General features: G+C 35.6%; 2 protein-coding genes across 9 annotated transcripts in view; one reads left to right on the top strand and one right to left on the bottom strand.

Moving 5' to 3' along the window:
* The window catches only part of LOC109675936 (uncharacterized), a 529,573-nt gene that overhangs the window by 105,986 nt on the left and 411,318 nt on the right, over nt 1–12,269 (top strand). The gene's annotated exons all lie outside the window — the stretch shown is intronic.
* On the bottom strand, nt 2,488–12,012 carry LOC141419869 (uncharacterized). 3 transcript variants are annotated; one of them, XM_074063917.1, is made up of 9 exons: nt 9,435–12,012; nt 8,752–8,920; nt 7,140–7,399; nt 6,849–6,982; nt 6,427–6,727; nt 4,959–5,094; nt 4,370–4,617; nt 3,438–3,571; nt 2,488–2,919 (listed from the first exon to the last, which is right to left on the bottom strand). In XM_074063917.1, exons 1-9 carry the CDS (start codon nt 12,010–12,012, stop codon nt 2,647–2,649), a joined length of 4,233 nt encoding a protein of 1,410 aa, XP_073920018.1. In that variant the 3' UTR covers nt 2,488–2,646. The 3 variants fall into 3 exon arrangements, 2 of the variants coding, with proteins under 2 accessions (XP_073920018.1, XP_073920019.1); XM_074063918.1 differs by having other exon boundaries at nt 7,140–7,295; nt 8,861–8,920; XR_012444586.1 differs by having other exon boundaries at nt 2,781–2,919; nt 4,515–4,617.

Genomic DNA, 12,269 nt, shown 5'->3' with positions numbered 1-12,269 from the left:
TATCTGAAAGGTACTGTTTCAATGTGAAAGTGTGGGTGCTGTTAGGACCCTGTTAGAAAGGAACAGAAGGTCTAGTCATTAGCCTTGTGCAACCATCAGGCAGTACCCCCAGGGTCTGAAGCTCAGATTCCTGGGCAAATACTACACATTGCCAGAGTTGGCAGTGCAGAAACGAACAGTGTAGCAAACTCCAATCCCTGGAACCACTAGGTGACCCAATGACCTCATGCAGGACAAAAACTCCCATGAGACATTAGGTCACTTGATATTTAATAAAGGGACTATTAAGGCTCTCCACATGAAAGTTTTTAGGCAGGTATCTGACCTTTTGCACAGCTTAGTTCCACTGCAGAAAGCTGAAACCTAGAGCCCAACGACAACCTATATGATAAAAACTATCCATGTTACTACAAACATCAGGTCATTAATTTTAATTTTAGGTTGCATTGTGACATGTCACGAGAAAGTCACTATTTGGCCAACGTCACTGGGATTTTCTCTGCAGGAACACAATATTTGCTCTCTATTTTCAACCTCAAGACTCCTACATAATTATTTCTTACAGAAGGTCATATGTGTGGTGCTGCCACTCAGTTCCCTACTCCAAAGCAGAATCTGAGTAATATGTAATGACAATTGTGATGTTCTATGTTTGTATAGGATAGAAATGAGCTCCACCTTTGATTCAAAGCAACTTGGCTCTAAACTTCTGGTCTAACAGCCTGAATCTCATGCTTCCACTCCCAGCTGTACTTTATATGAACAAAGAGGGGTTAAATCCTGGACACCTGCCACTAATAAGCCCTTTTTCTGGAGTGCTGGATCTTTGAGACCAGGTCCTTCAAGCTTTGCTTTTGTCACACATATCTTTGCTTAGGATCAGTATTATGAGTAGAGTATCATCCAGGGGCAACTTGGTACACTGGATCTTGCCACACTAATTTAGATTCTCTTTGAGAATTAAGTAGTTTCTGCATAGATCAGTATTGTCAGTGTTTCTCATGTACTGGGCAGAAAATTTGAAAACTCACAGTGTTGTGTCAGTTACACAAACATGATGCCCTATATTTGGCATCATTAGTGAGAATGTACTATACTTTCAGAAGTCTTTTTGACTGAACATTTGGTGGATTTTTTTCCTCCCACCCTTCCTCTTCATTATTGATGAGACCCTCAGTTTAAGACTATAGCACATTTTAAATCTAGCATCATAATTATGCCACTTTAAATTCACAGTTTATTAATGTGTTCTTTTCTTTGTTTCACTAAATTATTAGGCTTACATGAGAACTGAAATGCATAAATTCCTGTAGGAATAGACATAGTTGCTAATTAGTTTTTATTATATTTAATATGTTTGTCTTTGTGGGATTTAGTGTTCTTAATCCTATATTTCTACCATATATTTTTTATCTGTCAGTTTAATTTGGATAAGTTCTCTTCAGCTGGCAGAGTGGCTCAAGTGATAGAGTGCCTACCTGGATAAGTTCTCTTCTGTCCCATTGTAATCATCACTTCTTTTTTATGTGGAACTGTCTTTAATCAGTTCCCTCCCAAACACAAGTTTAATTTTTCAGTATTTTCATATTTTCCTTATTGTTATATAATATGTTTTATCATTTCTTTATCTTTATTCACCATACCTTCCTTTCTTTACAAAATGGAGACTTACTTTGATACTATTCATTGATGTACAACTGTACTTAATGGTGAAGCTTATATTATTCTATTATTTTATATACATGAATATGTATAAAATGTAATGAATACATCAGGCACTGTAAATAACTAAATAAAATATAAAATAATTAAATGTAGTATCATACAGTATAATTAAAGTCTGTTCTTTGAGGTGATTATTAAATTAAACAGGAATGATTTATATTGTGATACTACTAGATTTGATGTGGTTAGTGAGATAATTCCTATAGAGACTAATGGTCAAGTAGCATATACACATATATATCCTGAATTAAAGGATAATTTGCCTCCTAGGTAGGTTGAAGCATGTTTCCAGGAAATTTTTTCATGCTGCTCACAATAGCACAGTATGTAAATGTAGTGTTTTTTCCTATGAATGATCATGGTTGAGTGCAGGTAACTAAAACTATTCATAGTATTCATTCATGTGTGCATTATTTATTGACAGCATGCAAACTAACTATGTTTATTCATTAAAGGTGCTATTTTGTTGGGATAGAACATTATATGTTTTCCAAATCAAGTCCTTATAAATTGCTAAAGGGATAAGCACTGTTTTGTGTCTTAAAAGAAAATGCAGATGGTTTAAAATAGATGAGGTATGTTAATAGTTGTAAATTATAAATTTGTAGATTAGGAGATTTACAAATGTCTTTTTGAGGTTTGATTTCCCTATCTTTGTAAAAACTTTATTTTCTGGTAACCCATACCTGGAGTCATTTTCTTGTTAAATAACAACTTTGATTTATTTGAAATGAATATAGTTAATCAAAGAACAGTCATTAATTCAGGCAGTAAGCATAAGTCATTTATTATGCAGGGAAAGACTAAAAGAAATATGTAGGAATAGCTTATAGGGCATAAATCAATATTTTCTCTTTATTCTTCAGGTATCTTGACTATCATAGTATGAACAGATGTATACTACCTGTTCTAGTCACTAGGCTACAAAAACATCTGTGCTTCAATAATAATTACTGAGGAAAGTAGCAGTGTGGATGGATATTTAAGGAAACCAGAGGACTTAGGTTTTTCTATCCAAGGCATACGGTCCTGGTTTAAGGGATGGCCTGCTTTTGCTAAAGTGGATAAAATCCAGGAGAAGTGTGGGCTCACTATGGTAGCTAGAGATTTGAGACTGGTGAAGCCTATCTGTCTCCATTTGCCATTGCCAGATATTGGTCTGCACATAACAGCACTGCCTGGACTCACTGGCTCCTGTAAAGTCAAATGTAGAGACAGATTTAATTAATTAACCTATTTTATTATTTAATCTTAGATTTTATAACTTATAGATGTAATATAGATGATTAAGTATATTGTTCTTATCCCAAATGTGTTCTAAATAATTATGACAAATAAGATATTTGATATTTAAACTATACAGTTCTCTTGTACAATTGAGAAAATAGAAAATGTTGGACTTACTGAACCTTAAGATAAAGGGTAATGTAATTATAAGAAAAAATATATAAAATGTCTAACTTGTGGGTAGTATAACAAAAATGTCCAACAGTTGTTTTATGTGAATATATTATAAAGAGCATGTGTCAGATATAATATAGATTATTAGCATATTTAGAAGTTCTACAATTTATTTAACATGTGTTCACTCTTACTGAGTAAGGATTCACTTTCTTATATTCATCATTCAAAGATAAATTTTTATAGAAGGACAAGCTATAGTTTCATGATTCTGAAAAAAAAGGGAAAGAAAATAAACCTCATCTGCTCACCATATTTGTGTCATAGCCTTTGGCCTGAGTAATGAAGCAAACAATAGAACTGCCTATGTCTGGGTAGAGGTAGGCACAGCTTGAAGCTCCCATAACCTGCATCTGTAATATTTCTGGGTTCTCATCTGTCTCTCCTAGGAAAATAGAATATACAAATAGTTAAATATATAGGTTACAGTGAAGCAGCCAAGAAGATGATTTAAACGTGTACCTCTAAGTTATTATGCTAAGAAGTTCTGTTGATTTTCTTATCACTACCATTAGCTTCTTACCCTCAAGTCATTCCATTCATTTTACATTTCTTTTGAGTCATTTTAGCAAATATAATTACTTTTAAATTTCATTTCCTGAAAATTAAGTTGTATATTTTGATTTATAAATCAGCTGGGTGTTGATAGCTCACGTCTGTAATCCTAGCTACCCAGGAGGCAGAGATCAGGATTGTGGTTCAAACCCAGCCCAGGTAAATAGTTCACAAGACCCTATCTCAAAAAACCCTTTATAAAAATAGGGCTGGTAGAGTGGCTCACAGTGAATGCCCTGAGTTCAACCTAATATAGCAAACGCCCCCAAATAAAAAGCCCTCCAAATTCCAATTCAAGTGAATATTCAATTTCCTAAACATGCCAAAACAAAACAGAACTTTTTTCCAAAGTTAGAAGAGTTTGGAACCTAATCATCCCTGTTTTATTTACAACATTTGAATGTTCATATAAACTTCCTCTTACGATATCCTTAAAATCCTATTGAGTCATCATCAAAACAATCATTGAATGAAATAAAAATACATGTACAAATAGGTTTCTAATCTGAATTAAGGTCCTAAAATTAGGTATATGCACAATTGTTGTGAGACTTCTTAAACTTTAAGTTAAAAGTATAATCTTTATTTTTTTAAAGCTACTCTCCTAATGAGCAAAACAATCACTAACCTGGTTTAAGAATTCTTGGCCCAGAAAGCCAACATTCTGAGCTATTTAGATTCTTCAAGTGCCCCAATGGTGCTAACATCTGAATGGAATTTTGGCCCTCTTGAAGGAGTACCAAAGCTAGATCATTTCTTGCTGCTCCACTCACCAACCGGAATCTCTCATGAAGTAGGATAGTAGTTACTTTAACAACTCTCAGAGGTGCCCCAGGATGCCTAAGGCCCAGTATCGCTATAGTGTCTTCTGGATTCCTATGTGGATACATAGAGATTACTTAAAATGGATTCACTACAGAACCTGTACTCTTAAAAACCACATTTGTCTTTTTAAGATATGGTACATGAGCCTTGCATTTCACCTCCACAGAAATCAAGATACCAAGAAGTTAGTACTTGGGAAATAGGATTTCGGAAGAAAATACTAATAGAGGTACATGTTAAATCAACTCAATGTTTGCCTGAAACAAATAAGTAATGGACCTAAGAGGTGATTTTGGGACAAAGAAAGCAAAATTTGCCCAAAGAAGGCTTAAACAAACTGACTTGGTGGTAATGGATTATATAGTATTTGAAGAAGCAGGACATAAACTTACATGTTCCTGACACAATGGGCAGCAGTGAGAACCCAAGAGCTGCTAATTATGGAGCCACTGCAGATTTGACTGCCACAACTGATGATCATAGCCTGCCAAGGCATAGTATATCGCAGAGAAATACGATCTGCCAAAACTGAGCAAAAACAAACAACCAACAAATGAAAAAAAAAAGAAGCAAAAAAAAGCCAGTAAGAATAAATTTCATAGAATGTTATAGCTTTCTAATTTTAAATGTTTCAATCCCTTTAAAACACATTGACATTTTAAAATCTGACTTAGAAACATGAGCTTCTGTATCTTTTGCAGCTATGATATTTCCCTGAAAAAAAGTTCCTCTTATCTTTCTATACCCATTGTTTATTTATAGAGCAATTTTAAATTGTCTCTAGTCAATAAGTGGGAATATATATACAATGAAAGATTGCTGCTCCATAGGAAAGAATGAAATTATGCGATTTGTGGGAATGGGTAGAACTAGGGCTCATCACATTTAGTGAAATAAGCCCTGCTCAAAAAGCCAAGTATCACATTTTCACTCATATGCAGTAGAAGGGGGTACAGAGAACTTGACCAAAATATAATGTATGCATATATGGAATTTTCACTTGAAATCCTCTTGTACTATTAATGAATCCTAGATAAAAAGAAAATTTATGAAAACAATCTGACTATAAAAAGAATAAAGTGATAAAGATGAAGGTAAAATCATAAATAAGATCCTCATTGTAGATTTCTTCATCTGTGTGAGAAAGGATTTGAAGTATATCACCAAAGAGATGATATGGCCTCACTTATTCTTAAAAATCATTATTCACTATAATATGGCAACTTGAGATAGCTAGTAAATACTTATTAAGTAGATTAAAACACAGACTCTGGGACTGAAATATTTTTCAAAGGCAGTAAGATCAAGTAAACAATGAGAAATAGTCATTGATGATATTGTGATAGGTTTCAGAATAGTCAAGGGAAGAAGAAAGATAATAACCCTAATGTAAAATAAATGCACACAAGAGCCTACAAATCACTATTTATCACTGACAACAAAACAAAACGTCTTTAATAAAAAATTATTGTAACATATACACAAGGTGCTATATAGTAGTAGAGTACTCTCTGTTAGAAGAATAAGTTTTTGAGTATCATTGTTAGCCCTACTCTTTTTTGCTCCCGAGAAGTTGATAAGTTATTGCAATATTCTACATGTCAGAGTAATCAATCAAGACAATTATATTAATAACCACTGGCATCTATATTCTATAACATTATGAAAGTTAAACAATATTGTTAATTATGACGTTTCTTTTTAGACCGATAAATAAATCACTCCAAAGATTTCATAAATTTAAAAAATATGCATTTCTCAAGAAAAGAGTTTTCTCTTCTCCTTTCACTCTTTTGTATTTCCAATCCCTTGTTAATTTCCTTCTTATACTTCTCTTACTATAATTTTATTGGGCCTTACTCTGAGGTTGTGGCAGAGAAATGAAGTGGGGTCGAATAGAAGCAGTTGTAGAGGTTAAAACTGAAGCATTCCTAGCAGGAGAGACTGAAAGGGAGATGGAAGCAGAGGTAGTTATGAGTCCTTGTTGGGACCATGGTGCATGGCTGAGCCATGTAACTCCCTGAATCCAGAAAATGAAAGGGCTCACTTGGCTGAAGACATAGGGCTTTGTGCAATGTTCATCAAAGTGACTCAAGATTCCCACCTGTACCCATGTATCCTTTTGTTGTATATGGCACACCAAAGGTGCCCCCAAGTCACCCTGTAAGAAAGAGGGAACAGAACAGAGTATCAATTGATTATCTGAAGGATGGTAGGAGGTATCTTGGTGTTGGAGGATAATCCTTTTTATTTCTGACTTTCACATTCCCTTTAATTGTCACCTTACAGCCAGCCTCCCCCATAGCTTTCTTGGCCTCCACACAGAAAGTAAATTCATTCAGCTTGGGCCAAAACTGGGCACAAGTGCTGGCTTGCAGGATGTTTAGGTGCCTTTTTTGCAAAATTCCAGGACTTCCTGATGGAAAACAGAGAAGAAATGTTTGTGAATTTTGTTGATTTGCTTTAGACTAGATTAGAGAAATATAATAAATGCTCAGTTACTCAAGAAAGGATATTACTATTTTTCCAAACATATCATTCCATTCTAATCCAGTGCCTTTTTCATTATTCACCTCTCATGAGGGACCAGCTGGGTAACCAGCAGTCATACAGTTGTATATTCTTCTCTTGCTCCAAACTTTCCTCCAGACAAGTAGGAAGAACCAGGGGTTGAAAATGTAGTGGCTGCTTCAGAAAGATTAGCCCAGGTCCAAGAGGTCCTTTGGGTCCTAAGTAGGGCAGAGCACGATGAATACCAACAGTCTGAGCTTGGGTAGGATCCTGTAGATCAATAAGACCCACTTGGACCAAGGCCAGAGCTTCTGAGCTTTTTCTGGAAGGAAAATTCATTAGAAATATTATTATTTCTAAATTTCAATGTGGAAAAAAACCCTTAGATCATATGAATCAGATAGGGTCCATGTAAGCACCAAAATACTATTCCTATTCCCTATTCAGTCAGCACATGTATTTAACACTAGGACATTATTAATGATATTAGGTCATCCCTAGGCTCAGTAGGCATGAACGTCTTCAGAAATGAAAAGTAAAGTATTGGTGGAGTGTAGCTCAAGTGGTAGAGTACCTGCCTAGCAAGAATGAGGCCTTGAGTTCAAATCCCAATACCATCAAAAAAAGAAATGAGAAGTAAATTACTTTGTCAGTATCCTTATTAAAAAGTATTAACCTACACTATTGTACTCCCTAATATTTATAGTGCTTAATACTTACTCATAAGAATTTTGAAAATTAGGAACTGAAATATCTCACATAACATGTGAGAGTTCGACCACTTTTTCTACATGAGCCCTGTTTCTCTTATCTATATTAATGGTTCTACTTCAGTATGTTAAAATAAGGAAATAAAATGTTTGCCAGAAATCTTTTGAGCTAAATAGTATCAAAATATAGATCGACAAATTGAATTTTTAGGACAGCATATCTGGAGTTATAAAAAGCTAAACAGAAACTCTAATAAGATGCCTATCCACTGGTTATGAGGTTACATTCTGATAAACCAATCTTAAGTTGAAAACATTGTAAGTTGAAAGTACTGTCATACACCAAACTTAATTAACAGCAGTGGTTGTTAACATGCATAGCTTAGCAACACAGTGGGTAACACAGATGCTTGTCATAATGACTATGTGATTGCATGGCCTACTGGGAGCTACCACTCACTACTACTGACTAGCATCATAACAGAATATCATAATACGTACTAAATATTCAAAGTTCAAAATATAAAGTATGATTTCTACTGAATCCATGTTGCTTTTGCCTCTTTATAAAATCAAAAAGTAATATGTGTAAGTATAGGTTATAATTTAAGGTTATAGCATGCTTTAAAGGTATAGCATGCTTTCCATCTTCTATATAGGTGAAATTATATAAAAGCAAGACATAATTTTACAATTCACAATGTTTTTTATTTGGGTACTAAAATTAACCCCAAGAAACATATTAACATAAATTTTAGTGGTATATGAGGAAAAAAGAATAAAATAGGAAATGGTTGTTAAGAAAACAATTCAATCATTTCTATAGAAAAGGAGACTCATCAAATTTGATTATATAAATAAAGAACATCTAGTTTGTTCAAAGAAATGTATCCATTAAAAAATCATAAATTTTTCATCACTTTATTATGATACATTAACCTTGAGATGGCTTACCCAGACTTACATGAAATTGGCACATCTTGCTGAGGTAAGAATCCACTGTTCATTCAAAATAGAGCCAGCACAAAAATGGGAGAAAGAGAGATGCATAGAAACCATCCAGGGAAATTCACCTGTTTCTGCCTCCCAGCAATTGGGACAACGGGAGACAAGGCCAGGGCGTAATCCACACTCTAGAATGAATCCACATGTATAACAGAGTAAAGTTAGTATTATTATCCTCTTCATTGAATTTCCTGACTTTCTATTTTAGGAACGAGTTTGAAAATTTGATGTCCTGAACTTTGAGGAAGTGCTTGGGATTATTTTCCTAATTCACAATAAACTTAGGTATAGTAACAGAGGGTATCTGTATACTTCTCCTGATAAAGATAATTTGACTTGTTCTGTTCATTCCTCAAGGAGAATAATAGAATCTATTTAAGCAATCAGATATTTTTGAAATATTATGCTCTGAAAGGAGTGGTACTTATAAAACTTAAGTCATAAGCCCTTACTGGAAAAATAAGGTATTAATCTCTCAATATTTAGAGATCTCTTAACTATTGGTTCAGAAAAATATCTTCAATTTAATCCTACAAAAATCTATGAAAACCTTTTGTGATCTACTCAGAAATTTGGTTGCCGGCTTCAAAAAGACTCTTTATCTAAGGTAGTAAGTCAAACAGATGACTATATTTAACTTGCCTGTGGTCTCGTGAGAAACAACAGCTGTCTTGAAGAGCCAGAGAGCCTGGAGATTGTCTTTCCAAATCATACCTAGGCGACACTCAGCCAGGGAAACATTGAGAGGCTGTTGTCCAGACTGATGCTTATAGTTGGGTCCAGATAGAGATCCAGGCATCAGGGGAAACTCTTTTGTTAAACTTATTGCTGGAGGAGCATGCAGGGATGAGAAAGTGTGAGAAAAAATAGTATCTTCAATAAACTTTGAGAAAGACAGTTCCTGGAGCTGACTATCAGAAGAGGTTGAGGGCAAAAGCACAGGAGAGAAGGCCAGAGAAGAAAAGTTGAAGCAAGATGGGAAAACACAGTGTGAAAGATAAGGACAAGAAGAAAAGACTAAACAGGAAGGGAACAATGTACATGGATATGTAAGAGAACAAGAAACAAGGAAGGAAAAGCCTGGGGAAAGATAACTAAGAGAGACAGAAAGGACATCAAGGCTTCCTTTTGTGTCAATAATTTCTAATATGCTGCCAAAGTTCTTGTGACCAATTATACTAGGAAACCACTTGCTCGACAGGGTAAGAAGGAAAATGCTTGTGAGCTGGCTTGGCTGGAGATAACTGCTTTTAATTTTTCTTTCTATGGTACTTATCTCTGTTGACAAAGTTATAAAATACTGATGTGCGGTAGAAATAGTCTCAACAGGTAAAAATGTTACAAGCTTAGACTTGTTATCCAAATGATCAATTAGCAGAGTTTTTCCAATTGTTCCAGTCTCAGGAGAAATCAGTGACACAATTTTGTCAGCTTTGTAATGCAGTAGTTTTGTTTTAGGTTGGATCCAGGTTCTGAATTTATCAGATACAGGAATAGAAAAGAATGTTATATTAACTTGAGGCTTGGTCCATGGTGTGGCTGGTTGAGTTTCAGACTGGATCCAGGGTGTAAATGTTCCTCCTTTTAGCATTGTCTGTGGTTTAACTACTTGAGACAAAACCCAGTATCTAGTCATAACAATTTCAGACTGGGTCCAGGGTCTGACTTCTTGGGTTTTTGACTGGATCATAAAAGAATCATGATGAATTGTGCCAATTTCAGATCGGATGAAAGTACTGAACGTACCGAATTCTGAATAAGTCTGCAGTCTGACAGTTTTTACTTGAAGGTAGAACCTAGTTCTGACTGTGTTAGCTTCCTGCTTGTCCCAGGGTCTGGTTGCTTGAGTTTCAGAGTTGGTCCCAAGGTTATCTGTAGCAATTCTTTTCTGAGTCCAGTGCCCAATTATACCAACTTCAGTATGGGTCCCAAGACTCACTGTTTGGGAATAAAGTTGAATCCAGGATCTAACTGTGTTACTTTGAAACTGTAACCAAGGTATTACTGTACCAACTTCAGTCACAGGTGAAATTTTTCGTACTTGAGTTATAGTCTGCATCCAACTTTGGAATTTTTGAGTTTGAGGCTGGCTCATGGGTGTGATTGAATCTATCTGAGTATGGAACCAGTATATTATTGTATCAGGTGGGGTCCAGGAAAGAATTTTTAAAGTTCCAAATTGGGTCCATAGTTTAGTTGTAGCAGTTTCCTGCTGAGTCCAAGGGTTGGTTATACCACCTTCAAACTGGGCCCAAGAAAGTATCCTTTGAGATTCTAATTGGAACCAAGATGTAATTGTATCATTCTGAGTTAGAGACCAAAGTGTGGCTCTGCTATCTTCAGGCCACATACTTACTGCTTGAGATTCAGACTGGGTCCAAAGTTTTATTTCAGAAGAGGTCCAGAATCTGACTGTATTGGTTTCAGTAGTGATTCTTGTTTGGACAGCATTGCCTTCAGAATTGTATCCAGGTCTGACTATATTAGTTTCAAGGTGGATCCAGGGATGGGCTATTGTCCTTTCTGGCTGAAACCAAGAAAGAACTTTTTTAGATTCAATTTGAGTCATTTGCTTTATTGTATCATTTTGAGTTAGGGTCCATGGTGCAACAGTATTCATATCAGACATGGTCAAGTGTTTTGCTGCTTCCATTTCAGCTTGTGACAATAGTGTCACTGTTTCAGGTACTGGCAAAGACAAGCACCTAACTTGTTGAGATTCAGCCTGTGTCAATGCTCTGATTGTACTAGTTTTAGGTTGGGTCCAGGGGTTGACTGTGTTTGTTTCACTTTGGATCCATGGTCTTATTGTACCAGTTTCAAAAATAGTCCACAATTTTACTGTATATTCTGACTGGGTCCAGTAGTCTAATGTGCCTATTTTGAACTGGATCCATGGCATGACTGTAGCGATTTTATGTGTGGCCTGGAGCTGTACTTTGTCACTAAATGATGTGAAAGTACTGAGTGTTTGAAAGGTTGTTTGAATCCATGGTTTTTCTGCCTGAATTTTAAATGAAGCTTTGCTAATATAAGAGTCAGGCTGTGGCAAAGATATGGCTGCTACATGCACAGGTACTATCCAGGATAAGATTGTTCCAAATTCAGGTAAGGTCCATGGACTACTGTTTTCAAGTTCAGAATGTGTCCACAGAAGAGATGCTTGATTTTCAGATTGAACCAAGGGTTTGGTATTATCTGTCTGATGTTGCACTGACATTCTGAATGTGTTAACTTCTGGCAGTAGCCAAGATTTCTTGGCTTCAGTTTCAAGAATTGTTGAAATTGTGCCTTTGTCAGTTCCAATCTGTACATAAAAGTTTACAGTGGAAGAGGCAGTCTGCTTAAAAGTTGTGGCTATTGAAGCTGCAGGTTCTGCCCAGGTTTTGACTGCTAAAATCTCAGCCTGGATGCCTGTTGTGATTTTGGAAGCTATAGCCTTTGACCCTGATTTCGTTGATGTAGATTCATTTCATA

Source organism: Castor canadensis, chromosome X, assembly GCF_047511655.1.
Source record: "Castor canadensis chromosome X, mCasCan1.hap1v2, whole genome shotgun sequence".
Lineage (NCBI taxonomy): Eukaryota > Metazoa > Chordata > Mammalia > Rodentia > Castoridae > Castor > Castor canadensis.
Note: the sequence above shows the minus strand (reverse complement) of the source record. Positions and strands in the feature narration are given on the sequence as shown.

What these genes read in the sequence shown, in the direction of transcription:
- LOC141419869 (XM_074063917.1), bottom strand. Translation starts at nt 12,012, where the DNA reads ATGTCAGTGCAACATCAGACAGATAATACCAAACCCTTGGTTCAATCT. An exon ending in TGTTTCTCACGAGACCACAG is followed by an intron (nt 8,921 to 9,434) that starts GCAAGTTAAATA and finishes GATTCATTCTAG; the next exon opens with AGTGTGGATTACGCCCTGGC. An exon ending in TGGGGGAGGCTGGCTGTAAG is followed by an intron (nt 6,728 to 6,848) that starts GTGACAATTAAA and finishes TCTTTCTTACAG; the next exon opens with GGTGACTTGGGGGCACCTTT.